Raw genomic sequence first — 27,687 nt, 5'->3', positions numbered from 1 at the left:
TGACCTCCGCTACCTTTGCAGGGGAACCAAAGCCCGTATTGTATCATGGTTACAACATTCAGTTGCCTTAATGTGCAGGTTTCCTCATGATGTTTTTCCTTACCAGCATAGAGCCGAACCGATCTTAGAGCATCGATTAGGTAGACCCCGAGTAAGAAATAACGTACTTAGTATTAACTAGACTTAGTACTTAGTATTAACTTGTAGTTATGCGTGTAGATATTATCTACAACAATAATGGTTTGGTACAATTCGAATGCGATTAATTTTAACGTTGTCTTTGATAGACATCGTGAAGTGTATTTGTTACTATACTTATAATAATTTACAGCATATTTCTCTCTCACTCTCTCTCTCTCTCTCATATTTGGGTATTTCCGGTTTCACCCTCGGGCCTGTGGTCCGCTTTCCGACAGCAAATTTATACAACATATATGTATACTCGTATCCGTAGATGCACTGCGATTAAAAAGTTAAATTTCCATTCGTCGGTCGAAAGTGTGAAAGCAACGCCATAGTTTCGCATCATCGTAAAATTTTCGCCGTACCATTTAATTTAATTTCGCAGCATCATCGGCCTCTCGAGTTAATTAACCCTTAAACGCCGCTTCATAATCCGTCGGGCACATAAAGATTTAACAAAAAACCACCACTCAATGTCACGTCCAACTGAGAACTTTGGACAAATTCGTGTTTTTGTACCGGCTTTTGTGTTTTTTCTCACAGTTTAAAGGCATCTGAAGGAGCACGACTCGGTAACGCACCAGAAGATGTTATCGATGCCATTAGAGGGATAGACAGCGCATCAGGCATTTCGACACGTCTAGTTTTTATGTAAATCCTTTTAACGTTTGTTATTTTAGGTTCGACGTGACAATCAACATTTATGATATATATTTTGACACGTTTTATCATAGATTACTATTTGAAGTGTATTATTATGTGTTTTATTTCGATGACGCGAAGATGTAATCATAATAAGATCAATTTCGGTGATATCTTATATGAATATTAAACTCTTATCTGATTTGTCAGGGAAATTGTTAATTAATAGGTTTTCAATCGTTATGATCGGTTATAATCGTTATGAATAGGTATTGTGCAGGTTTCTAGGCTCACCGTATGCTAATTATAGTGCCTAAGAGTAAAAGCTTATTGAAAGTATTGAACTGCCTGAACTCGACAACTGATAAGTTAAACACGTTTTGTTTTCTTCGGTAAGTCATGGCCAATGGCCATATTTCTATAGATCTGGTAAGTCATAAGCATTTTATAACAGTATAACTAAAAACCACTAATAAAGATGTCGAATTTTTGACACACAAATTCCCACGACAATTCGTAAGATAAGCATCGTAAAGATCTCGTTTTCGCGGATCACAACCGCATCATTTTTGACACGTCGCGCGCGATATAAAACTCCAATAAATGTCGCTTTTTTATGACAAATTATGTTAGGGATGCTGCTCACGCGCAGACAGATTTGAATCGACATGTAAACATGCGCCACCCTGGCTGGGTTGTTTGTACGACGAAAGACATTGTCTTTGCTAGACTGGAATTTGTCTAACTGATATCAAAGCAATTAATGCAAAAATAACTGATCTTAATAACTAGCTTAACGTAAAACACTATCGTGACCACGCTTTTGTCCAATATTCTAAAATATCATTCTTGTCAACGGAATAATTCTTTCTTTAGAAATCTGGTTTTTATTTTACCAAATTTACCTAAATATATATATATATATATATATATATATATATTTATTTATTTATTTATTTATTTAAACTTTATTGCACAAAAACAAAAAAATGTACAAAAGGCGGACTTAATGCCGCTTGGCATTCTCTACCAGTCAACCAGTTGACCAAACAGAAAAAACTTTAAGTTGGTGGTGCGATAAAGTGCACATGCATACTGACAAAATACATACATTACAAAAAGAAAATGCGTAAATACATACAATATATATATACATAATATACACTATAAATACATATTATTATACATACATAAAATATATAATTAGGATATATAATTAGGATGACCCATCATTAATCTGCCGAAGAAAGAACCCCTTCACAGCATGTTTGAACGCAGAGCGACTAGGAGCTCTCCTAATCATTTCAGGAAGAGCATTCCAGAGCCTTACAGCCTGAACCTGGAAAGATTTCTCCAAAAAAGTAGACCGGAACAGAGGAGTACGCAGAGTCAGGTTGTCTGAAGAGCGAAGAGAACGGGAATGGGTGGAACTCAGAAGCGGGAATTTAGATTTTAAGTAAAGAGGAGAGTGAGCATCATTGAGTAGAGAGTACAAAAAACAAAGAATTCTGGCTTTACGACGTTCAGGAATAGGAAGCCATGATAACTGCGAACGAAAAGAAGAAATATGATCGTATTTACGGATATTAAAAATAAAGCGAATACAGTTGTTGGCTAATCTGTCGAGTTTAATGAGAAGGACTTGAGTAAGATCGCAGTAACACACGTCGGCATAATCAATAGTAGGAATGACTAAAGATTGGACGAGGGAGATTTTGGTTCTCAGAGGAAGGAAGTTCTTTAGTCTATAAAGAGAACGAAGCATACCAGTTACTTTACGGCAGACCTCAGTGACGTGAGGAACCCAGCTAAAAGTTGAATCGATCTGCAGTCCAAGGTCTTTTACGCTGGGGCAGTAAGGGATCGTAACATTATTAAATTTAACGGGATTGATAGCCTCGAAATTAATATTACAAATTTGCCGGGAGCTTCCTATAATTATAGCCTGGCATTTACCCGGGTTTACAACTACTCCGTACTTAGTCGACCAGTCTGCAATAATGCTAAGATCCCTGTTAATGAGCGCAACCGAGGAGTCAATACCCTCACAATCGCATGAGTGGTAGAGTTGCAGGTCGTCTGCATAAAGATGAAAAGAGGAAGAAAGGAGTAAAGTAAGAGAGTTGATGAAGATAGAGAACAGGAGAGGGGACAATATGCCACCTTGGGGAACGCCAGAAACAAGGTCACGCCAACTTGAGATATTTTGCTCAACACGGACTGCTTGCTGTCGGCCACGAAGATAAGAGGCGAACCAATCGAGGACCACTGGAGAGAGATTAAGGCGAGCAAGTAAAGCAAGGAGAACATCGTAATCTACCGTATTAAAAGCATTGGAGAAATCAATAAGTACAAGGATGGTCACCCTGCCGTGCTCCATGCCATTTCTGATGTCCTCAGTCACCTTCAACAACGCAGTACCCGTGCTGTGTCCCGGGCGGAATCCCGATTGAAATTCACTGAGCAGTCCATTAGAAAGAACAAGAGAGGATAGTTGGGAATACACTGCTGCTTCAAGAATTTTAGAGAAAAATGGAAGAATAGATATAGGACGATAATGATTTAAGCTGCCAGGATTGTTAGTTTTAGGTAGAGGAATCACAAATGCCTTCCGCCATAAGGAAGGGAATACACCTGAACTAAGGGAATAGTTAATGATGTGAGTGAGAGCCGGAAGAATGAAGTCCAAAAGAAGAAGAATCATGCGGAGATTAATTCCATCGATCCCCATGGCTTTTGTTTTTATGGAAAGGACAATTTTTTTAACGTCTTCAATGGTCACTGTAGAAAAGGAAAACGTGTCAGGTAGCAAACAAGGTAAGGAGTTTAAATATGAAATAGTTTGCAACCTAGATGAAGGATCCAGAGAAGTAGTGGAAGTAAAATGATCATTTATCTCATCTAGAGAAAAGGAGGAATTGAATACCTTGGAATTACCCTTACCTACACCTTGGCTTTTGAGGAACTTCCACACATCAGCAGGAGAAGAATTCGATATGCTTTCATGGAAATACCGACGTTTCGCGGACCTCACCATACGATTACAAAGATTTCGTGCCCTCTTAAATATATCCCAATTGTCATCAGAACGATCACGTTTAAATTTTAAGAACGCTCGATTACGTTTTGCCATGGCCATGCGCACTCCCCTGGTCATCCACGGACAAGGAGGTCGTTTAATTTTTACACGACGGAATGGAGCATGACGATCAAAAAGAGAAACAATTGAGCTATTAAGAAGGCCAACATTGGATTCCACGGTATCAGCAGCTATATGGCATATGGCATCCCAGTCAGTGCCAGCAGCATCAGTACGCAGCGCTTCAATATCCAGCCCAGCAAAGTTGCGCATTAAAACTGACTTTGCCTTAATCTTAGTGGTGTGAATCCTGTAAGAAGCGTAGATAAGGTCATGTCGAGAAAATGCTGGAGCAGGATGCTGACCATGAAGCATGATATTATCGAGTGATGAGGTAAATATGTGGTCAAGCCAGGTGTCAGGGGAGTCCTTATTGACGTGAGTGGCATTAAAAGGAAGAACCGAAAGATTGAAGGAGTCAACAATATCACGAAGTTTACAAGAAGAAGAGGTGTCGAGTAAGAGGTTAGTATTGATATCACCGAATACAAGGGAATGAGAGTATACAGAAGCAACAGGATCAAGTACTGTCTCAAGAGAAGAAAAATAGTTTATTCCTGGTGGACAATACATAACCCCCAATACAATTTTCTGGTGGCTCACTTCAACTTCTATAAAAATGTATTCGGCTGATGCCGAGTAAGAAGAGGGAGATTGGAACAAAATTTTATACGAAAGATTGCTGCGTAAATATATGGCTACACCTCCACCAACTTTATCAGTGCGGTCATTTCTTATCAGTATATAGCCAGGTAATGCAACCAAAAATGAATCAAGGCAAGGCATATATATATATATATATATATATACCTAAGTAAGGTAATAATGTATGTTTGCTGAGCTGAAAGCCATTTTATGTATTTTTACTGTAAGTGTAAATATTGTAAAATGTTCATTATTACATAATATTAAAAGCGGCATTTGCGTTAATTTCAATGGTCCCAATTTCATTAATTTTATTTTTATAAAATTTGTGGTATCTTTTTATTTCTATTTCGATTAGTCCATCTTATTACGAGCATTATCTTACACACCTCGCTTAAGACATTGTCTTATAACGTTTATAAGTTGCCGTGCACGTAGCATTCTATCACGTGACACGGCGCGTCATCTCCGTCGCCTCGCTAATCTAAACCACCATCAGACCAACACCAGCCAACAATGCCCTCATTAGCCCAACAAAAGTCATTAAGCCTTTGTCCCTATATTGTTACACCGTCACGTGCAACAAGAGCGCTAACAACGTGTGTAAATCCCGGGGAAGCGGAACCAATCCCTGATCTATCCAGAATGCGAAGACATTCTTCAATGTTACCAACATTCACGGCAAAAAAAGAAACATCATTATCTCCCTCCCTCGATCATCGATCGCTATTATCCTATTTAAAAGCATCTCGATTTGTTCTTCCATTTTTTTTCTCTCATTCTCCAGTCGGCGTTTCAATTCGGACGCCAACAATGGACAAGTTAAGAAAGATGTTTAAGTGTTTAGTTACGCTGTTTTTTCACAATTTTTCAATTTGAACGGAGTCGTGTCGCTGAAGGGCCGGAAGGTGTCGTCACGGATTATTATCAATACTAATAAAAGTCCGAGTCACAATAGAGTAGCATCCCTTATGTTGTAATCTGTGAGATTCATGTCTTAATCTGTAAATACTTTAAGCATATTTGTAATGATAGTTTGTGCTTAGGTTGTCAGAAATTGTTGAATCATTGCCAAAGCCTAACAGTCTTCTTGATTGTTGTAGATTCTAGATTGTATCGCTACTGATACATATAGTTACATGCATTTATATTTATATTAAGTATAGCATTATTCAAAACGTTAGAGTTTCATACAAGAAACTTATCTGTGCTAAATATTTTCTACAAACAAAAATACCGAATCCTCATACCTATATGGAAGTGGATATAAGGCACGGTACGGAGATTGCGAGCAACGCCGAGGGGTGGGCTTGTCTCGAACCCACACGAAGCGTGAAATCGCGGGGCGCGGGAGCGGGCCCACCTGGTCCTCGTAAAGAACATTATTATTTGTTGTCTTCCATACACCACGCTCATAAATTTCCACGTCAAGGTGTGCGATGATTGTGGAAAAAAGGAGATCCACGAATCCTTTTCACTATGACAGTAAAGCTATGTAATAACGAGGGTACAGGAAAGGCGCCGATCGGTGCAATGTCTAATATGCTTGGCGTGTGAAGACACGATACATGTGTATAATAACGACTTTATCCCTTATTGGATAGAAAGAACATTTTTTACAATTTTATTATCGTCGCGACTTAGGTCAAAAACTAAATAATAACTTTGATCATTTATTCCGTAATATAGACCCGTATTAAGAATAATAATCTTCGGTCATATAGACCGAAGATTATTATTCTTAATTTTTTATGAGTACAGTTTTATGAGAATTACATGCAAACATTCTCGTAGGTATATAGGACATAGCCTCTTCATCTATGATTATTTTATTTTTTGTAACCACAAGAATAAAGAAAGGTTCTGTAAATATGTAGCACCGATGCTGACCGGCGGCGCCTTAATGCGCGTGAATAATTTTCTTCGTAATAAATTTAGATTGTAATGGCTGGACGCGATTGGTTTGAAGTTTTAGTTGCGTATATTTTAATAAATTTTCATATTGGATTACATCGGGACTGGTTTTGGCATCGGCGCGTGATCGCCACCTCCTACGATTCGAAATCGTTGTTATTGGTGGTCTCCGAAGGCATTAAAGTTAATGAAAAATTTCATTTGTATCGTTTTTTGAATTACTGTCTTTGTTGTTCGTAATTAAAGTTCGGAATTCACAGGTCGACGGACAAAATTATAGCAATAAAAATGCACTGAATTACAATGTTAGTGGAAGTAAATTGAGCAGAAATGATCATTTAAAACAGTTACAAGGGTTTCATGACGTCGTATGTGTGTGTTTTATATTGTTTTGTTTTTATTTTAATGGAGTCAACGTTAAGATTGTATTTAATGTGGGTTTGGTAATTCTGATTAACCATTTTATATTTTCTATTGTTTTTTAAATAGAAAGAACTTACATTGTCAACCCGTATAGACGTTTATTAACTTCAGAGTTCTCTTCTTCATCTAGCGAGTTCCTTGTTGGACCCTCGGTCTTTTAGTTTTAGTAGTACTATTAATAACTCTGTGCTCTCAAGTTCGGGGTTCTATAAATAATATGTTAAACATTTCCAGCCGCCCTCTTCAATACCAATCCATTGTAAGATGCTTTAATTATACCAATCATGTGGAGAGGATGAATAAAAGCAGGTTGACTAAGCAGATATACAAAGAGAGTGTGGAGGGAAAGGTCGGAGGGGGAAGACCTAGACGAACGAATCATGATCAAATTAAAGACTTCCTGGTAAAGGGTCAGGTCAAGAGTACCCGAAACCGCCGAGCTTGCATGAAGAGAGTTATGAATGTGGATGAAGCGAAGGAAGTATGCTGAGATCGTGGCGAGTGGAAAGAGGTAGTCTCTGCCTACCCTTCCGGGAAAGAGGCGTGATTTTAAGTGTGTATGTATGTATCATAAAACAAAAACTAGAAGCCTATAATAATAACACTTACCTCTTTTCATAATAGCACTGGAATGTGGATTAGCACTTTTGGTGACCAGGCTGGAACAGTTCCACCTGTGCCATCGGAACTGATGCTGGCATTCCTTGACCGCCATCTGAAGACCCTCAAACGCTATGGCGGCTGCATCAGGTACTTCGTGACAGACAGCTCTTTGGTCTCTGGTCAGACCCCCGACCAGGCGGCAGGTCAGTGCGGAGTTCAGTTTCAGGTGATTTGGCAGCATGTTGTCTCTTGAACTGAAATTGAAGAATATGATCCTAAGTTAATAGTGTGTACTAGCTACTTCTTTTCCTACGCAGGTTGTAAAAGTCAAGCAATGGCTCTTTCTAGGCGATGGGTAAACAACCAGTCAGCCCTTGTCTACAATATATGTATCTTGTATGGAACAGGACTTGATTGTGGGTATGTATGTTAAAGTTTTTCTCTCGATTGACTTTAATTTGCGCGGGAAGAACAATTGAAAAGTATAAATTCCGGAGATATGCCGTAACATACATAAAAATATATACCTAACTACTTATAATTTGTTCATAGATCTTACACACAAACCTGACGCTTATTTCTACTGCGATTGTTTTTCATGTAAGTATTTGTAAATGTAGAAAATGTTTCAAATATTTGTTCAAATAGACATAAATTTAAATAAAAGTTAAATTAAAAATTATGTCACATTGATAAATACTTGTGATTACCAATAGTTAGAAAATTTCTTGGTCATAATAAATGACTATATTTTTATAACCCAAAACAAGCCAATAACGTTCACGTTTCTAAAATATCACTAATTGGGCACTTTTATATAATTAAAGGTCGTTATAATTAATTTATTCTGAACGCAGCTGATGGTATCGGTTCAAATAGTTTGTACCAAAACAATTTGTTTAACAGCTTCTGAGTTTAAATAAATGTTTCCGAGGCATTTCACGAGGAACTAATAAGTTTCCAACGATTTTAATTAATGTTAGCAGTTGAGAGTTGGTTTTGTTTTCAAATAGCTTAAATATTTGATTCAAAGTTTATGGGGATTTGATTTTATTATAATTTAGCGTTGTTCGAGTTGGAACAAATTTGGGAGGTTAAGAAAAAAATTATTGATCAAATCGTGAATGAAGTGAAAACATTATGAATTTGAATGAAGTAAGAGAAGTATGTAGATATCGCTAGCTAGAGAAGAAAGGTAGTATCTGCCTTCTCTGGAAAAGAGTGGTAATAAATTTAAATTGATGAACAATCTTTCCGTTTGGTATGATTGTCGATTTTTTTGCAGTATTGTTTGTATGGGCCATATAACCATGAATTTGATATAAGTTATGGGAACGTAACAATATGCCTGGAATAAAAGAGTAAGAAAATAGAGTGCTATAACATAAATTACTATTAAATTTGGAGTTCGGATAATTATGTGAAAATATTAACTTTTAATACAATTAAAATTTACAAAAGCTACTGGGGGTGAAAGTAAGTAACGTAAAATGAGATTTTATTCCATGATTTCTGACTAATAAACATGTTCACTTTTCACACAAAGGAAGTGTCACATCTTAAGATCATTCTCACGTCCTTCGATATCAGATGCACGAGGCCCATAAATGTACAGATAAGAAAACCCCAGTTCTTATACAGAAATAGAAAATTTGGCCTGTATACGAGTAGCTGGAAGATTAGTCAGGAATTTTTAAAGTACCACATTCGTCTCTCTCTTTTTCACATTTGCATGTTCTCGATTGCACCCTCCCTTCTACTGATTTTCTTCGAGGTTTTTAATTGGATTATATATATCATTAGCGAGGTCAAGTCAGGATTTCTTAGGTCTTTTACATAGGCTTGTAGGAGGTAGCAATGCCAGAAATTAGTTTCCCCAAAAAACTGCAAATTTCCGCAAGTTATGACCGTCGTCGCCAAATTCCCACGGCAACAGATAAAAAACGAAGAATTTTAGATAGTTACTGCGTTTGTAGTTTTGAAATAAAAGTTGCCGGAAGACATATAACTACATATACTTTTAGTCACATTAACGAAGATGGGTGTGAGTAAGGTACTTGTTTGTTTTGTTACATTAAAGCTATTTATTTAGTACACAGCCTTATCACTCCAGTTACTAGGAAGTGGAGTGTATGGTACAAAAGAAAATCGTGAACCAAGTTATAAGCGGATTTGGAGCTTAGCGGGTGAAAATGCATTATATGAGTATGCAAAGATGTAAATGAGAGATATCACATTCTGCACACACATATTCACATCATAATCCCTTCAGATGTAGACCAGATGAACATTTCTTGATCAAATACGGAAATTTCCGGTTTAAGGTCAGGTTATGTGTAGACCAGCGAGCTTATATATTAAAATTTAATATGTGGCAAGTGGAAAGAAATAGTCTTGCCTACTGAAAGAGGTGTGATGATTAATGTACGTTACATCATAAGTCAGTCTCTGTGTGATTGAGTTTCTCACTACTGAGTTGTGGTCAAAACCTGACGCCCGGGCTTTTTCCAAGTAAAGTTACACCTTGAACTAACGCTAGCAAGATGAGACATACATAAAATCACGCCTCTCACCCGGAGCGGTAGACAGAGGCTAGACTATCAACTACTTATTAAATTTTTCAAACAATTGGTAAGATAACGTATAAAAATATCCCTTATTTAATAATAACCTTTCAAAACACACCTGTTTAATTGTTACCTACAGAAGTTTAAAGCAAAGTTGTTAATAACTTGGTAATTAAAACAAGACAATTTTCTGAGGCACACTAAAAACAATAATAAGTAAGATAAACACAGTTTTCCGAGTTGACTTAACTGTTCCTGTTATCACCCGGGTTCCCACGGTGCGACGAATGTACTACGAACAGTTCTTAATGGGTATAATGAGACAAAGAAATTATAGAAAGATTTAGTTGAATGTTGGGTTTACATTGGAGAGTGTTATTTAGCAAAGAAATTATTAAGTAAGTATATGACATGATCCGCTGCTAATCGTACATCGCAAACTGCTTTAAAAAGTAATTTGACCATTATTTGCTGTACTACAAAAAAAAATTATAAAGCATCGCAATATTTATTTTCCATAAAAAGACCAAATTAAAAATCAGTCATTGGATTTTAAAGGATATTTACAATGGTAGACATATCCCAATAGGGATATTTCCCAGTCAACCGAAATATAAAGGAAAATCCATATGCAATCAAAGAGGTATGTTGCTTCTAAGCCAACAGTAATTTTAATAATTAATGAGTGTTTAAAGTGATGGAATCAACCGATCATCAGCTTACTCGGCTGCCGAGTCGTTAAACCCGGCTGATCCAATTAAAGCCGAGCGCAAAACTTAATAATTGCTTTAAAAATTCCAAGTGATGAGACAAAAACAATAATTTTGTTCTTTAAGAGCCCGCCGCAAGAAATAATAAATCCGCTTCTGAAATGCTACGATACCCATTCAGAAAGGTTATTTCAATACAAATTACAGCTACTTGCATTGCTCGCCTCAACATGCCGACAATTCTGCAAATATTTTTCCCTTCTCTAACCCTTATATCACTAAAGTCACAACCTCAAATCATAGCAAACAAAAACCTACCCTATCCGTCTCGAATAACGTTTACAGTCGATTATAACATTGTTTAAATTACGCCGTTTGGAATACGATATCATCGCTCTGATTGAAATTCCGTGTACCAACAATGTCTATCTGTATTTAATACCTATTTGTTCAATTTATAATCTACAAGGTAAAAGCACAAGATATATAGCTGATTTGTTATATTGTTTTATCTTTAAAAATGTTACTCACCGAGCCAATTAGTGCGATAGTGTTAAGAAGTGCATAAATTGAATATCTACACTATTTTGTAGTAGAATTACTTGGCATTTTAAAAGGTTTTATTCGAGCTACTGTGTAATAAATAACTTTTTAAAACGAATAAAAATGAAGCGAAGTGCATACTGATAACAAACCTACAGCTGCGGTTAATTTATCAACACTATCCGACCAAAATGTTTATGGCACTCATTTGTTTAATGCCATATTTTTCCGGTAAATATTTTCTGACGTAACTTATACATTCTTTTCCATTCTGAACTTGTAGTTTTCTGTAACATATCCAATAAGACGCCGCGCCAATTTACGTGATCCAGTTATTTAAACTCTTGTTGTATTCTTCAAAGACTTCTAAACAGTGCTTCCTACTGTCACAGTTCTGTTCATTGTTTATTTTTTCAATCATCATATATGAGTATCAACTTGATATCTGGTAGACTAAACAATTGTTAATAAATATATTTTGAATTAGTGTAAACATTCTTAAGTTCTTATTGTTGATGGTATAGAATCGAATTACAGTCAGATTAATTGAACCGCCGAATGTACTTAGTTGGAGGTTCATATTTAAATAATCTGGTTAAATATAACTAAAAAAATGTTTTGTCTGATTTCTAACATCTATACATTACTTACACATGTTAAGCTAGTATGTTAGTAGTTAATATTTTGGTCATGAGTATTTTAGATTCAATACGGGTTAGGTACCCCTGCTAAAGTTGCGGAGGTCAGACGGGAGTCGTTTCGTGTAAAAACCTGAGTCACCTAATCTAGGATCCATGATCAGAGGCATATCCCGGACTCCTCTCCAGAGTGCTGAGGATGCAACTGGGAACTAAAGCCATGAGAAAAAAGGAGTATTTTTTAAATACTCAATTCCTTGTCCCTCTATTACATTTGTGAGCTCGTCTGAGAAGATATCTCAGTTAAAGATGACACACTGTGGAATAACTGCTAGTTTTGAACACTCTTTTGTGCACTTAAGAGTATTAACATAAATACCTCCCATGGCTCGCTTCTCATTGGTCTGTTCACAAAGCAACCCCAAGTAATAATATCTGGTTATTAGAAAAACGAGTCAACAAAATGCATTCACGGTAGGAATGTTGATTATATCATGCCACCGGCGGTGTCTTTATCTCAAAACTCGTATTCTGAAATTACGATACGTTCAGAAGTTGAAAAACCACTTCTATAGATAGAAACTGTAATTGCAAACAAATGGACATGTAGGTACATAATTGTAAAAACTGTACATAAAACTATATCCAGAATTATCATTGCTTTAACAGTAATTAAAACGGGAGATCGCTTTTTACGTATTGTCCAAGTACGAGTAGTTACCAGTTTATGTTCTTCAGTCTATCTTGAAATTAGCGTAATTAAGTACATGTTAGTTATTATGAACTTTTCTAGTTGCTTTAAATTTGATTCCGTCATTAAGCTATTCAGCTAAACGTGGCCTTGTTGTCATTAAATTGGTTGGCTTTTTGAAAATACCTATGTTTTATGGCCAGTATACCTAATAAAATAGACTTATTTTAATTAAAATTGTTTGTTAAGGCAACATAACCAATAATACTCGGAAATATGTACAGACTAAAGTGCAAGCAGACTATGAGAGAAAGAGACAAAAAATCAATAACATTTTTATGTATTCTTTGGATGTAGATGGGTATGGACCCACAAGAATTACTGTGGAAATGAATGAAATTTCTAAGTCGATGGTCGCGGTATTATTTGACCGTTCGACCACCAACGCTCTGATGCGACGACGCTATTCTATCGCTTCTATGTCCGCGTTCCATTATCAGTCAATGCAAAGCATAAAGGCTCTAACACACAACCGTTTATGCGACTCCGTGTAGTGGCATATCGGACCGTATTAGCATACAACACTGCCATTGGGTGGCCCGCCCTACCGACGATTGTCACCTTTTAAATTTACATCCATTAACATTCATGATTACTGTCATGACGACGCAGTGCCTACTTAGTGTCTGCATGATTACTGAACTACTGCTACTTGGCTTATGATCTTGGAATTTTCAGTTTGTAAGCTTTGTTGTTGTTTTTTCATGGTTTTGAAAAGTTAGGTTATAGTTATGTCAATTCAGTAACGTATATTACCTAATTGTAACTGTGTCTCATTGAGCAACTCCACTGTTATTTCCCAAAAAAATAAAAAAAATACCGAATAGTAGGTATTTCAAGTTAACGAGTTGAATTTCGGTTCCATCTCAGAAAGGACACAAATGGGACAATCTTTAGAAGGTTAATGATTTAGTATATGCTTAAAAATTTAAATAATGTTGAAGTATAACTAAGTATTAAACATACATGTAAATTGTACGACAAACACGCAAGTTTGACAAATCCCTGCTTATATTTAGGATCACCTGTTTACGTTATAATAGAATAAATAAAATTATTTTGTTAAGATATATAAACTGAGTATAGGTAAATAAAACACTACACTTGAAAACACTGTTAAATACTTACCAAACCATGTCGAATAAAAGCAGGAAAAATATAAAGAGCATCCTGTTATCGATGAGCATTTTCATGTTGGCAACACTATTCGTTTTCGCGGGCACATCGTATTAGTTTTCACTTAGTCTCTGATGAACACTACTACCTGTGAAAATTGCACTATGCGAAAAACTATTACGGCAACACACGTTTCACATTTCGCGTTTCGTTTCGTTGTTTTTGCGTGTGATTCGTTATTTTCCTCATTTTATTCGTATGATGGCCCGTCGGCGTGTCGCCGCCGGTTCGTCTACAGTTCGTGCGTGGAACGAAGCGCGTGGGACGAAAATCGTAAGGCGTGTACTACGCCCAGACGCCGACAAAAAAGCTAAAGGGGCGTATCTTCAGGCCACACCTACTCGTTCATTAGAGTTTACGCGATTATCGATATTTGGCCACGACACTGGTCAATCTTGAGAGAGTGTTTACTCACAGCACGCTGGTTTGACAGTGGCATGCCAGACTCAATCCCTGCGTATATAAAAGCGCCCCACGCATTATTCCCGGCCGTGGAATTATCCCGCCGTTTTAGGGTTAGAATTGCTTTGTTTGGTTTAGTGACAGTTTTTAACCATTTTCATCTAGCAATTTATTTCGTTCAAGTATTAGGATAAATAAACATTAATAATATCAAATTAATGAACAACTCACCTGTAACCAACCGATAACATTTAATATTTGTTTTTATTTTATTTTTTCATAAATTATTAATTTACATATTGTTATTATGAATGTGCAATAGATTTCTATAAACACTTTTATACTATCAATTTTATTATAAAGGTAAAAATTCCAGCTAAAAACGTTTAAACAATATTGTCAACGACTTGTCGAATTCTAATGACAAATTGCTCAATAATCACTAGGGTTGTAGGTACTTACAAAAATCTATGCATTGCATTACGACAACCCTTAACTTGGGGGTGACATGGACCCCTTCATTAGGGGCGATTTAGTCGCGTGCGCATCCACAATTGATCATCCCCTTCAACACTGTTTTTACATTCTTCATTACCGAAATAAAAATAATTACGTTATTAAGTACGCGATATCATTTGTTTTTGTTCCGATTTTTTGTTGTAAAAAAATTTTGGTCTCTATGGGTATTAAAGCTAGTGTCCCTGAAGCTAACTTTTATTTACGGATACACAATATTAAGAAAAAAAAAACTATATTGAAACACATCACTGTCACGTCTTTATCCTTTATAAGACAGACACAGCTAATGATCACAGAACTAGTTAGTTATGGAATGAAGATTCAGAGATGTTAGCACGTCTTTCAAAAGAAAAGTGTTTTCCCTTGATTAAATTATATAAGATAAGAAGTAGTTAAAAAATTATAGTACCTATATTTTCTCACAAAAGTGGTCCTCCAAACGTGCCATGCTATTGGCTTTAGAGCTACGTTTATGCGCGGTCAGGAACCATGCAAATACACATTCCCTCACCTTTGATCCCAAAGCAAACGCCTCTTCACTCAACAGCTCTTCCCTTTAGCATTGGCGTTATTTTGTCAATCTTAAACATAGAACTTTAATGTGTTTTTACTGGACATTGGTTGACATTGTTTTTACATAGGAAGTCAAAGTTTTATTGCCTTATCTCTCCAGATCAGTCTTAAATAATGGTGCCTAACGTCTAATTTAATACTCTAGCCTTTTGTCTAAAAACGTTGTTGGTTATGTTTGTATTATCCACTTACAAAGACTACGTGTAATTCTAATTCATTAAACACGTAAGTACATAAAAAAAGAAGTTACAATAACATTTTTCATTTTGTATGCTGATTGTATAGTTAGAAAAGTTTCTTAATCTATCAGTATTCTGTCTAGCGTATTTATATACTATATGTCATTGATTTTAACATATCTACGCATGGCCTGTCTGGCTGCTTTGAATAAAACTAATAGGCATTTAAAATTATAATGTCATTAGCATTTATAAATAACACACTATACAGTCTTAAACGTAAGTTATTTAAAATGTTTTCAAATAATTCTAAAGGCCCAATCAGGAATTACCTTTATAAAAAAAAAAAACGATTTACAAGCATTTGTCATATAGTCTTAAGTTATCTTATAAATCCAAACATCGATAATAAAAGCTAATTAAAAAACTGTATACCTCACCAAATCGGGCGTTTTAATCAACTTTGTCACATCACCACTAAAATTCAGTAATGAAGTTAACAGACAAATTGAGAAGCATTCACATAAATATACAGTCGTAAACCTTAAGAGGCCACCGTGGAACTAACGGTCACGTAGTTTGTACTCACAAGCAAGTTCGTGATGAATCAAAAATTTTAAGGGGAATAACTATTGATTGATGAAACATTATTTTTTAAATAAAACTGGAAGAACGATATTTGAAGGTACTTACTTTAAGAGAGTTGAAACTTAAAAATGTGGGTTATTATCAATTTTTACATAAAAATATTATACTAAATGATATCACTCAGATATATATGAAATCGTTTTTAAATTTTCGCTTTTATTTTTTACTTTTTTTTTATCATATGTAGGTACTTTTTTTTTGTTGGCGGCCAGTGTATTATATTAATCTTTTCGGAAATAGTTTCGTTAACCGAAGTTCTTATGCTGATATGATGTTAATTCTAAGTAGGTTATTTAGTATGCAGTATCACGAAAAAAAAAATTATTCACTTTGTAAAATTCAATCAAGGGAAAACTTATACATTTTAGACTATCTCTGAATCTCAATTGAGTTAAAATCTATGAGTATATTAAAATATGACTATGTCAACCCTAAACAGAGTGGAGAGCGAATAAAGTAAATGAGTTCGTGTAAAATATATTATTATCGTAACGATTACCTACTTAAAAGAAAAAAAATCGTCTCACAAAAGGTTCTTGCTGCTAACTTAAACCGTGTAATTTGTTTCTTATTTATTTAAAAAAGTAAATGTTTAATGTACATTAAACATTTACTTATGTAGCGATAATAAACTTAAGGTGTTTATTACGAGAACGCACCTTGCAACACGATTCATGTTAAAACTATACGCATAAGATACGAGTATTCAACTATAGAGGTATTTGTGATTTACCAGGTTGTATAGAGTGCTCATCGTCTATAGAACGTGCAGTGCAGCTCATCAATTTCTTAGTACGCAACGTAATCTCTGCTGGAAACGAATCCAATATTATATTGTACTGTTCTTTAATAAAATTTAGTAAATCCGGTCTGATCTCCCAAACTGATCCACTCTTCATTATTATTTTTCCTTTTGTACGATCTGATCCGCTCTGAAATATTTTCTATTTCGTTCTGTTTCCCCGTTCGGTGGGGATCAGAATGAAATAGGAAATAAATAAAACAATACGAAATCCACTAGGGTAATCTTATTTTGGGGATTAGACCGGAATAATTATAAAATTCATTAAGTGTGATGTAAGTAAATATTGTCTCGGATTATTTCTCATAAAGCAGTAAGAGTCGTCATCTTCCTAGTAACAGTCTCATCTAGTTGCATCTTGATCTGCCTGGATAGAAGTTCAGACCCCAGGCGGGAGGCTATGACCACGTTCCTGCAGTAATTCAGATTTTAACGTGAAGTCTGACCCCCGCAATTATCAGATCACGGTTACACATCGAGTTGTCTAAAAATGTGCATTTGTCGCGATGTTTTTCCTTACTGGTAAAATCAGGCGTCAGGTAATTTACAATTTAATATTATAACGTCTATATTCTTTGTGGGGTAGATAGGGCCAACAGTTTTGAAAAGACTGAAAGGCCATGACATGGCATGTTTAGCTGTATGGCTTAATAATGGAATTGAGGTTCAAATAGTGACAGGTTGCTAGCCCATCGCCTCTGTCATATGTCGACAGATCGCACTCTAGAAGAAAATACATAATATGCAACCTCTATATATATGAATAACACTGCAAGTCGGTAATTTTCATGTATTTAATAATATATGAGGTGGCGGCAACGATTGTCGGCAAATGAACTACCATTGACTGTCATTAAGACATAAACACAAGTGTTTAAATAAATATCCGAGAAGATTATAGGTGGATAGGTTACCACATATAATAGAAATGTTGCTCGCCGTGAAAGTAAAATTACCCGATCAAATAATTTAATATAATTAAAAATTTGAAAACATTTTAAAATTAACAGTTTCCATTTAATAAACTTATTAAAAAATCTTCATATCAAATATCTTCTACTTGTTGATGAGATGATATTCATAGAAGTTGACAAGCCATTGTGTGGGTATTATTTTCCCTCTATGCGACTATACAAATGCTTGGCAACTCGCTAATAGCACTAGTAGTTTCCTTAGTTATTAAATGTTATTTCGCTGTTGGTTTTGAGACACTAGCATCAAACTTTATAAACCGCCTTAGTAAAAGGTAGCCATTGCATTGCCAAATTTATGGCAAAATCTTATTCCTGGCAACACTATTAACCACACCCATAGCTTTATGACTGTATTGCACCCAGCACGTCGCTCGCAGCTACTGTCACGCATCATTTTGTGTTATTATCAATTACTTGGCGAGTAACGACTCGGTGTGGGCCGGGTAACAATTTGCGGTGACTGTGTTGCCATGTACATTGAGAAATTATCGAGATTTTTATAAATCAGAGAGGAGTATATCCTTTTCAGTTTATTCCACAATCTTAAGATTTGACAAATGGTTAATGTTTGATACTATACATTATCTAACAGTTCAAATTTGAGATTGGTAAGATGTGCTTAGCAACGTAAGTAGATACTTCGAGACTTAGTAATGGACTTACACACATTTTAATGTACTAAAACATATACATATATACATACATACACAATAGCCTTCCTGCGATATTCCCAGTAAGTAATAGAGATATGTAGACTCTGCCTACCCCTCCGAGTAATAAGCGTGATTGTATGTGACAGATTGATCATTTTACTCCCCTTAAAAAAATGGTTGCCATACATACCTTATAAACAAAATATAACTTTTCTTATAATTAATCTATGAAAATTCCGTCATAAGCATAGCTCCCAACAGCTAATATTTATAAAATTATGTGGCCACAAACAAAGCTATCCATAAAGTTACACGCTCCAGCCCCGTCTCTCATAAACGCATGTTAATTGTTCCGACGATTGTTACCGGCTATAAGCACAATTAGAAAACTTTAGGGGACCATATAAAAGGGCTATAAATCAGCAAAGGGTCGAATGCAATGTTTTAGGCCGACCGCAGACGAACGATCAAATCAGACTTATTGCGATCAATTGCAATCGCAATAGTGTAGCACTCGATGATACTTTTAGTATTTTATATTTGAAGATAGCTTGATCCAAATCAAAAATTAAACTTTTAAACTCCTTTTATTTAACACTCAAGTATTGAGTCTTTGTTCAGTTATGTAAATGATATCCAAACTTCCAAACTCATAATATAAAAAGTCAAATCTGTTACGCTTTTACGGTTAACTTTGATAAAACTTTGATAAAATTTGGACAACGAGAAGGAAAACAAAAACAGGGATATTGAGAGCCCCGGAGACAAAAGCTAGTAAGTAGTAAGTACATTAAAACACTAATCTAAATCGCAAATGTTCAGACAGCCTAACACCCATAGATAACCGTCGACAGCCATGCGGTGTGCGGGCCGACTAAGCCGCATGCGCCCGGAGCGATCTCGTTAGCATGCGTATGCGACATTTCACATGCGCTAATTGCAAGCATTTAGCCATCTTGATAAACTGCCTGCGCTTACACGCATCCTTGGAGATTAACATTGATTTGTGCAGTATTTATTTTAGATACCAAGACTCCAACTTGGTATCTATGTGTGGTTCTTGAGCGTTCTTTTTTACTGCCAAACATATCTATGGCTTACAGTAGGTACTATGTAAATGATAACTTTAAAAAGTTGATTTAAGAACGTGTAAAATTGTATATTATGGTAAACTTATGCGGACATAATAACTCGCTTACTTGATAATTACTTTCAGCACTAAAATTTTAGTTCATGTCCTTCCATTTCCTTCATAAGCATTTTAACCACTTTCTTCAAGCAAATGCAAAGCAAAAATAAATTGAAGAAACATAAATTCGCTTTGTATTGATCACTATTTACCCATGCTATGTAGATAAGTTTATCACAGCGTCTTTACTTTGATTATTTGATCATTTTAGTCATTGGCTCGTCCAATTTGATTTCGGTGCAAAGTTTATGCGGATTGCATTGGTATAAGGTAGCTTATGTATAAACTGTGTCATACATATTATTTGACACCGTGAAATTTATAACTTACTATACTTACTAGTTGCTGACTTGCAACTATGTGAATGCATTCGAAATACTGGAAATCTGGTGGTAGATGCCAAACTAACACGGAACTGAAAGAACAAAATTTACAAACACTCAAGAACAAAAAATTTCAAAAGAGTCGACCTTAACTTTGTGAATAAACTACATTATATCCATTCCTAAGGGGTGCGCATACTACAAAATATAAGTAATGTAAGTAAAGACGGTCACTCTTCACGAGCATAACCAATAACGTCCTCTCGTGACTTTATAGAACATTATCTTGAAATCGCCGGGCAACTTTTTCCAGTCAATTAGAGGGAGTTATTCTCACTGTCAGCGAGTGTCCACGATTCCCAGTCTACTGATTTATTGTCTGTGCTCGCATGCCAAGCGTTCTACGGGAGATAAAATAAAAGAAAGACTAGAAGATACCCCATATGATTTTTTTATTTACTTGCTTTAAATCGTACTGTATGTAGCTATTCTTTTCTGTCTTCTATTGGCTGTGTGTGTACCTATCCTATCTAAGGAACAAAAAAGGTATATATGTATGTGCATGTAATGAGAAACAGAAATGAAAGCACATCTAATGTTATCTTATGTAAACACGAATACTGGCCCAAAGAGGCCAGTACACAACCCCTTCAAACTTGGGTTTGGATCAACAATGACCAGATCTGATAACTATAGCGGAAGATTACAAGAAGAGTCGATACAAAGTAAAAAAGAATTATAATAGATAGATAAATAGAGAGAAAGAGAGGGGTGCATTAATTTATAACTTTTTTTATGTTTTCCGGACTTTGCTTCCGTTCGAAACCTTTTAGTGATTCTATACGTCATACTTAATTATTCGTATTACAGACGTTTTCCACAAAATAAAAATGAGAGGACATGTATCTTTTCTAGAATGAAATGATTGGAAAATGTTCACCAATTAGTTAAAATTGGGCACCCATATCTATGAAGTAATTATAGTATTTTACATGAAGTGTCTCATCTGTGCTTTACTGTATTTTACAAATCCTTAGGTATTTAATTAAATACACTCTGATGCTTACGTTATTTGATCTATGATCTTTTTATGTCAAAAATAATATATTGTTATGTTCATTAATTGCGTTTTAATTGGATTCTATTCGTAAAACCGTGTTTATGTTCAATGACACAAATATTTAATGAGATGTATGGTAAAGGCGTATTGAGGTTTTCTGTTTTGGCAATGACTTAAACTTCTTACGCATCTTACCTAACTAGATACTTTTTGATGTTAGTATAAAAGATAAGACTTAAATGAAACAATCAATATAAATCAATACAGATAACTCAACAAAACAAAATTCACACGGGAACAGTAACAATACTCGTACGATTAAATGCATTCAACGTCACAGGCAAAAGCTAGTCGCTTAAAAAGCAAGAACATTAATAACTTCACATTCATGCCACAAACTATGGCATATTTTTTACATACTTAAATTAGGCTTAATCGATCTCTTCACATAAAAGAGTGCTCGATTGCGATTCAATTAACTCTATATCAATCGAGTCAGTCACAAATCTAGATCAAAGCGATTGAGTGCAGACGGGACAGTCAGCGAGAGCTCGTAATTTGTCAGTGGCATCGATTCATCGATACAATCGATAGATTTATCATGTTAATCGATCTAATTTCATCAGTTCTCGGTGAGCGACGCAGGTCGCTGTGGGAACACCACCGCGGGTGCGCAGTCATTCTATAGATTAAGTAATACAGAATGGACAGATTTTATTAATCGCTTCTTACCTAATCTGTTTCTCTTCTCCTTGAGCAAAAATTCGCCCACTGCTGGGCATATTCTCCTCCAAAAAGGATTTTCTGGCCCAGGTTATCCCGGCATGGTTTTCAATGTCATCGGACCAGCGGTTTAATGGTCTGCCAGTATTCCTCTTTCCAGCTGTTGGTCGCCGTTCCAGGACGGATTTGCTCCCTCGAGCACATCTGCATACATGGCCTGTTTGTTCTTGTTTATTTTTTAATTCGTTCGTTCGTTCCTTCATTATCTTGTCATTAGTCCCGGTTGTCCCTGTTGAGAAGTTCGTCTGTCACCACGATTCTTAAATAGATAAGTCAGTTTTTACACGAAATAAGGGAAGAAAGAGCCTAACTTGGCTTAGCTTAAGAAACGGTTACACATTCAGATGCCAGATGTGCACATTTTCTCGTAGTTTGCTTCCTAGCGTCGCATTAGCACTCAAACTGAGATGTGTAACTCGGACAAGGGACATTGCTAATGATTGCGGTAGAATTAAACCTCTACAGGTTTAGGTAGGTACTACTTTGAATGGGCACGCTGTTTTTGTCGGGTTACATTCGGTGTTAATCACGAATATTGACAAGAAATATAGTCTCACTATCCTACTATTTCTACGGTCACCTAAAATGATAGAAATGTATATGTCTCTTACATTGGACATACCATAACGCTCAGTGAGTTTCGTAGGCAGTTAACTGTAATTTTTTAATTATTTATTCTTTGATAATTATTACCATTGCGACCACCGGGTAGGTATCCGCCTAGACATGAGAATATTTGGTTTATACTTTAATTACCTCCATTGTCCGGTGATTCGTCTATTGTAAGATTAACAACTACACCGTTTGTAGGAAACAAGTCATGCGATTTTAAATTCCATAATTAAAGTAGTAGAGATCAATTTTGTTCGTACGTTTTGAAATTTATATGAAGTTACTCTGCGTAATGGATTTTATAGATTAGGTGAATGACACGTGAAGTCATTTTGTGGTCAATAATTTTGATGTGATCTACTGATGAGATTTGCGACGATTATTCACTATCTTTAATATGATAGATTGTTTTTAGGGACTTTTAGACTTTTCTGAAAATCAGCTTATTTACATTAGTAGTTATATGACTTTTATGGTCACATTATTACAGTGCCGTGTGGTTCCCGGCAACAATACAAAAAAGAATAGGACCACTCCATCTCTTTCCCATGGATGTCGTAAAAGGCGACTAAGGGATAGGCTTACATATTTGGGATTCTTTTTAGGCGATGGGCTAGCAACCTGTCACTATTTGGATCTCAATTTTATCATTAAGCCAAATAGCTGAACGTGGCCTATCAGTCTTTACAAGACTGTTGGCTCTGTCTAACCCGCAAGGGATATAGACGTGATTACATGTATGTATGACTTTTATTGAACTGCCCAAATAAGTAAATATATAAGTTTGGGACAAATAAATGTGTAAAGGCAGCGGCGAATGATTCACAGAAATCCAATCTGTAGGTACCTACCTATTATTCACGTATTCTAATCCTAATATATAATTTCTTATCTTTTACATGATTTCGTTTCAACCATTCGGTTTTTGTTTAGATAGTCTCTGCCAGTCAACATTGCAGAAGATGGCTTTTAATATAGTATTTAAAGTTTTAATTTATTAATAATTTCTGAGTTACAACCATGAAAACATAACGCAAATTCTTTAAGTTTCTTTTGTTAACTTCGCACCGAGAATTTTTCATCAGCGAGTTTGAAATTATGGAATGTCAAATTTCGAACTTAGGAATTTGAAATTGAAAAGTGGGAATTGGCGGGGCGGCGCGGGTGTGAGGCGCGGGGTGGAGGGGCGGTGGGCGTGAGGGGGCGTGGCCTGGAACCCTAGCTGCGCGGGAATAGAGGTGCCATTGAGCTTTATACAATACTTACGATTTTTTTGATAGGAAACAATAGAATATTATGTTGAAAAGAAGTTGTAGGTTTTATTTTATTTGGCAGGCATTTATTTCTCTGTATTTATTATGAAAATAGAAAAATACGCATGTTGTTTATGCCAAAAATGAAATTATTATAGTTCCTTAAAATTTATATCATACATATCAGCATCATAAAAATATACCTGTGTAAAATTACGTTTATGAAAATATAAAAACAATTTATGAAGCAAAATATTCGTAGAAGAGAGTAGAGCGGTAGAAGCTACGAAATGGCTACGTCGTAGACGATAACATTAAAATATTTTGTTCTCCGCAAACTACAATGAGTCGTAGGCTCGTAGGCAACTATTACTTACCTACTGAGGGAAAATAAAAGCAATTTCAATAAACGAATTGCTGGTGATGATTGTTACTGAAAACAAGTCAATGGCAATAGAGTTAGAAATATAAAGCAGTTCCAATGATTTATTACTTAGTACCTAGCAAATAAAGTAATTGTTAAAATCGCAGAAAGCAGATATCAACTTATAATCTCATAAAGCTTTACATAAATCACAAACCCTAAGCAAAAGCGACTGAAATTTTTATAATTTTAAGAAATATTTTCTCATCCATTAACAGTCTAGTTCGTGAAGAATGTGGCGTCGATGATACGCAAATAAATTGATCCCAAAGCGACGCGTCAATATCATTTTGTCTCAAACGTCAGAGTAACAAAAAAGGCATAGAGTGGTGTCGATAACCATCGGTGCACGCTCGCACAAATTTATATTATACAATTATGTACTACCTTATGTTTTACGGCATAAGGTTTCTTTTAGATAAATTGAAGCCTAAAATTATTTATGTTTGTAGTGTATTAAAGTGTCAATCGCCCCTCCCTCTATAGTAGTTATTAATAATCATGTCAATCTTCTCGTGAGAAATATTTTAAAATGAGACGGTAACTATTAATTTGTGTTATTATTAGTATTATTGGGTAATAGTCGGTGTAGGTTTGCGCTCGTGTTATTAATTTAATTTTATATATAGGTGGGAGAGCGCTGTGTCATCGTCTTCGGTATTTTGTATTTAGTTAATGTAACTCTATTGTTTTTTGTTCGTATACGAGAGTTATAATTATCATTTAAGTTTCTTTCGTGAATTATTTGCAATGTTTATTTTGATTTGGCTACCTAAACAATGTAGTGCCTATGAGGTTTATTAGTTTGCCGGAGTCTTGACGCGGCGTGACTTTTTTCTATATTGTGGGCTATGATGATATGATGATTTTGTGGTAATAAATCTTCTATTACAACATTCGTCATAATTTATATAACAAACCTCGATACGATGAAAAACTCGTGCGGTACTTAATTTTTTTTTGTCTTCTTAAGCTTGTTACAAGTGGAAATCTGAAAAATGGAAATCTCTTCTTACGAATACCTAGTAATAATCACGGTTCAAGAGATAGCTAGCCGGACAGCCAAATCTGACTAATAAGGTTTCGTATTTACGCTTTGGGTATGGAACCCTAAAAATTGTGACGAATTCAGGATATTTCTAAAAGAATGCACTAACAACATCCTTTTAATTAAGCAAGTCATTTTTAAAAAGTTACTACCTAATTTTCGTGAGAGCAAATGACTCATTTTAAGTGTAAAGGTCAATAGTCATTGTACTCCCAATGACTAATAATATATGTACGTCAAACATAGTGAGACAATTAATGATTTTATTTTCCTCCTTCCGCGATTGTAACAGTCAGTCAAGGGATATACTTTATTTTAAGATTCTTCTCTTGGGCGATGCGTTAATAAATTCAGTCAGTTGAATGTTTCTTTCAAGACTTTTACGTATCGAATACTACGATATGAATTCATGTCGATGAATACGAATCCATATGGATTATCTAGAGTGCGCCTACGGCTTCGTCTCCGCGAGAATTTCGAGAAATCCTCTCTAAGTTCTCCCCTAGACCACAAAAGGAATCTCCCCTTTTTCTTCCTGGCTACAACCCCGGTTGCATCCTCACCTCTCTGGATAGCAGCCGGGGGTAAGCTCTTTAAAATGGATCCTGGATGGGGTGAGTCTTGTTTTTACACGAAGCGACTCCGTGCGTGACCTCCGTAACCTTTTCAAAGGAACGTAACCCGTATTGGATCATATAGACCACAAAAGGAATCTCTATGACAATTTTTTAAATGTCCATACCCAGTTTGGGCACTCCACTTTTATACAAGTTAGTATATTATCTATCTATCTAGTATACTATCGTTGAGTTAGTATCTCGTAACACAAGTCACGAACTTACTTCGAGGCTAACTCAATCTGTGTAATTTGTGCCGTATATATTTATTAGATTTTTAGCAAGAACAAGATTCGGCTTTGGGGTATATTCATTGATCGTCTCAGACGAATCCGCTGAAAACAGATATGTTTTTTCACAATAATTTGGACTGACGTAGTCAAACAGAACACTACTGAGTCACCAGTGAACACTTACGATTTCAGCAAGATTTCGTGAAGTAACTACAGGGTTGCCGGTCGGCTAATAGCCCGCATTAAGGCGGGAATTGTATCGATACATCGATACTCGCACCGCTCGCATTCCGATGAAATTGGTAATCGGATAAGGATCTCGATCATTACGGGCGGCGATGACAGAATCGATATTTATGTTTGTGGATGCGGTACTTAAAGTGTTTAAGTTTTTTTGATTATTTTATTCGCCACGATAAATAATCATACTTAAAGACATTTGAAACCGTTCGATTATACTTAAACATGGTACCCGAGCTAAAAGTCAACAAATGAGAATGCAATATTTTATTAATGCGAAAGTTTATGAGTGTTTATATGTTTTTGTGTTAGTTACTCATTAATTGTGTTGCGTTACATTGCCACAATTTACGTTTGAGATTAATATTTATTTCAATGTTTGAATGAAATATATACCGTATCCATAAAAAAACATATTCTTAATTCACGAGCGGAGGGAAGCGGATGAATCTGCGCCGGCGCATGATTACAGGCCGCGCGTGTATTTTGCACCCAAAATTAATTTATTTAGCACCACTCAGACGGGTCCCACGGAATTAGCCCCATCATGCTTTAATGGAGACCTTATATTGAGCAAATATTATGGTATATGTTAACTTTCCATTTTAATGAACACTACAATGTTGCATCGCTGTGTGATATGGCATTTTGTTTGGTATTTTTTTGATTAAGAATGTTATATTCGCAAACTGATTTTTAAGCGCACATTAAAAGCTTATTTTATTACGACTATGCTCTCGTACAGCTTTTTGGTTATCTTGTAAGATGAATTAAAGCGTTTGTTCTTAGAGATGAGCCCGCGGTCCCCTTAACCACGTATCATCTTGCCACTGGACTATCGTATCTTTCTGGATTTATAGATGTTGCACTAGATTAAAGTGGCCATTCTTGTCATAAGAAAGAGGAGATCCTATCCTTAATAGCAGAGAACCATACCACATATTAATGCAACACTACAAGGAACTAAGCGAAGAAATCAACAATAATGGTTAAAGAATCTCATCGCACGTTGTGTTCTTGAACAAAAACTATTTTACAACCGTTCACCCGATGAAATCTAGTCCATTTATTAATTTTATCGTTTGACACCTCGTACGCTCGCTACTTATCTGACACTAACTTACACAATTTACATCGAAGATCACATAAATGTCAGCCGAAGTTCGAACTTCTGCTTTCTGTAAAGTGCATTGATAATAATCCGAGCCATTCTCAGGTGTG

The 27,687-nt window shown here is 35.7% G+C and overlaps 1 protein-coding gene across 1 annotated transcript in view; it reads right to left on the bottom strand.

The window, feature by feature from the left end:
* The window catches only part of LOC106142974 (protein Wnt-10b), a 38,121-nt gene extending 15,879 nt beyond the window's left edge, over positions 1 to 22,242 (bottom strand). The window contains 3 exon segments of the mRNA XM_060949343.1: positions 7,556 to 7,858; positions 12,387 to 12,442; positions 21,989 to 22,242. Coding sequence (XP_060805326.1) covers positions 7,556 to 7,858; positions 12,387 to 12,442; positions 21,989 to 22,242 — 613 coding nt within the window.
* Positions 22,243 to 27,687: the final 5,445 nt, after the last annotated feature.

The sequence above is a fragment of the Amyelois transitella genome, chromosome 2 (genome assembly GCF_032362555.1).
Source record: "Amyelois transitella isolate CPQ chromosome 2, ilAmyTran1.1, whole genome shotgun sequence".
NCBI classification, from domain to species: Eukaryota; Metazoa; Arthropoda; class Insecta; order Lepidoptera; family Pyralidae; genus Amyelois; species Amyelois transitella.
This window is presented reverse-complemented; position numbering and strand designations above follow the sequence as displayed.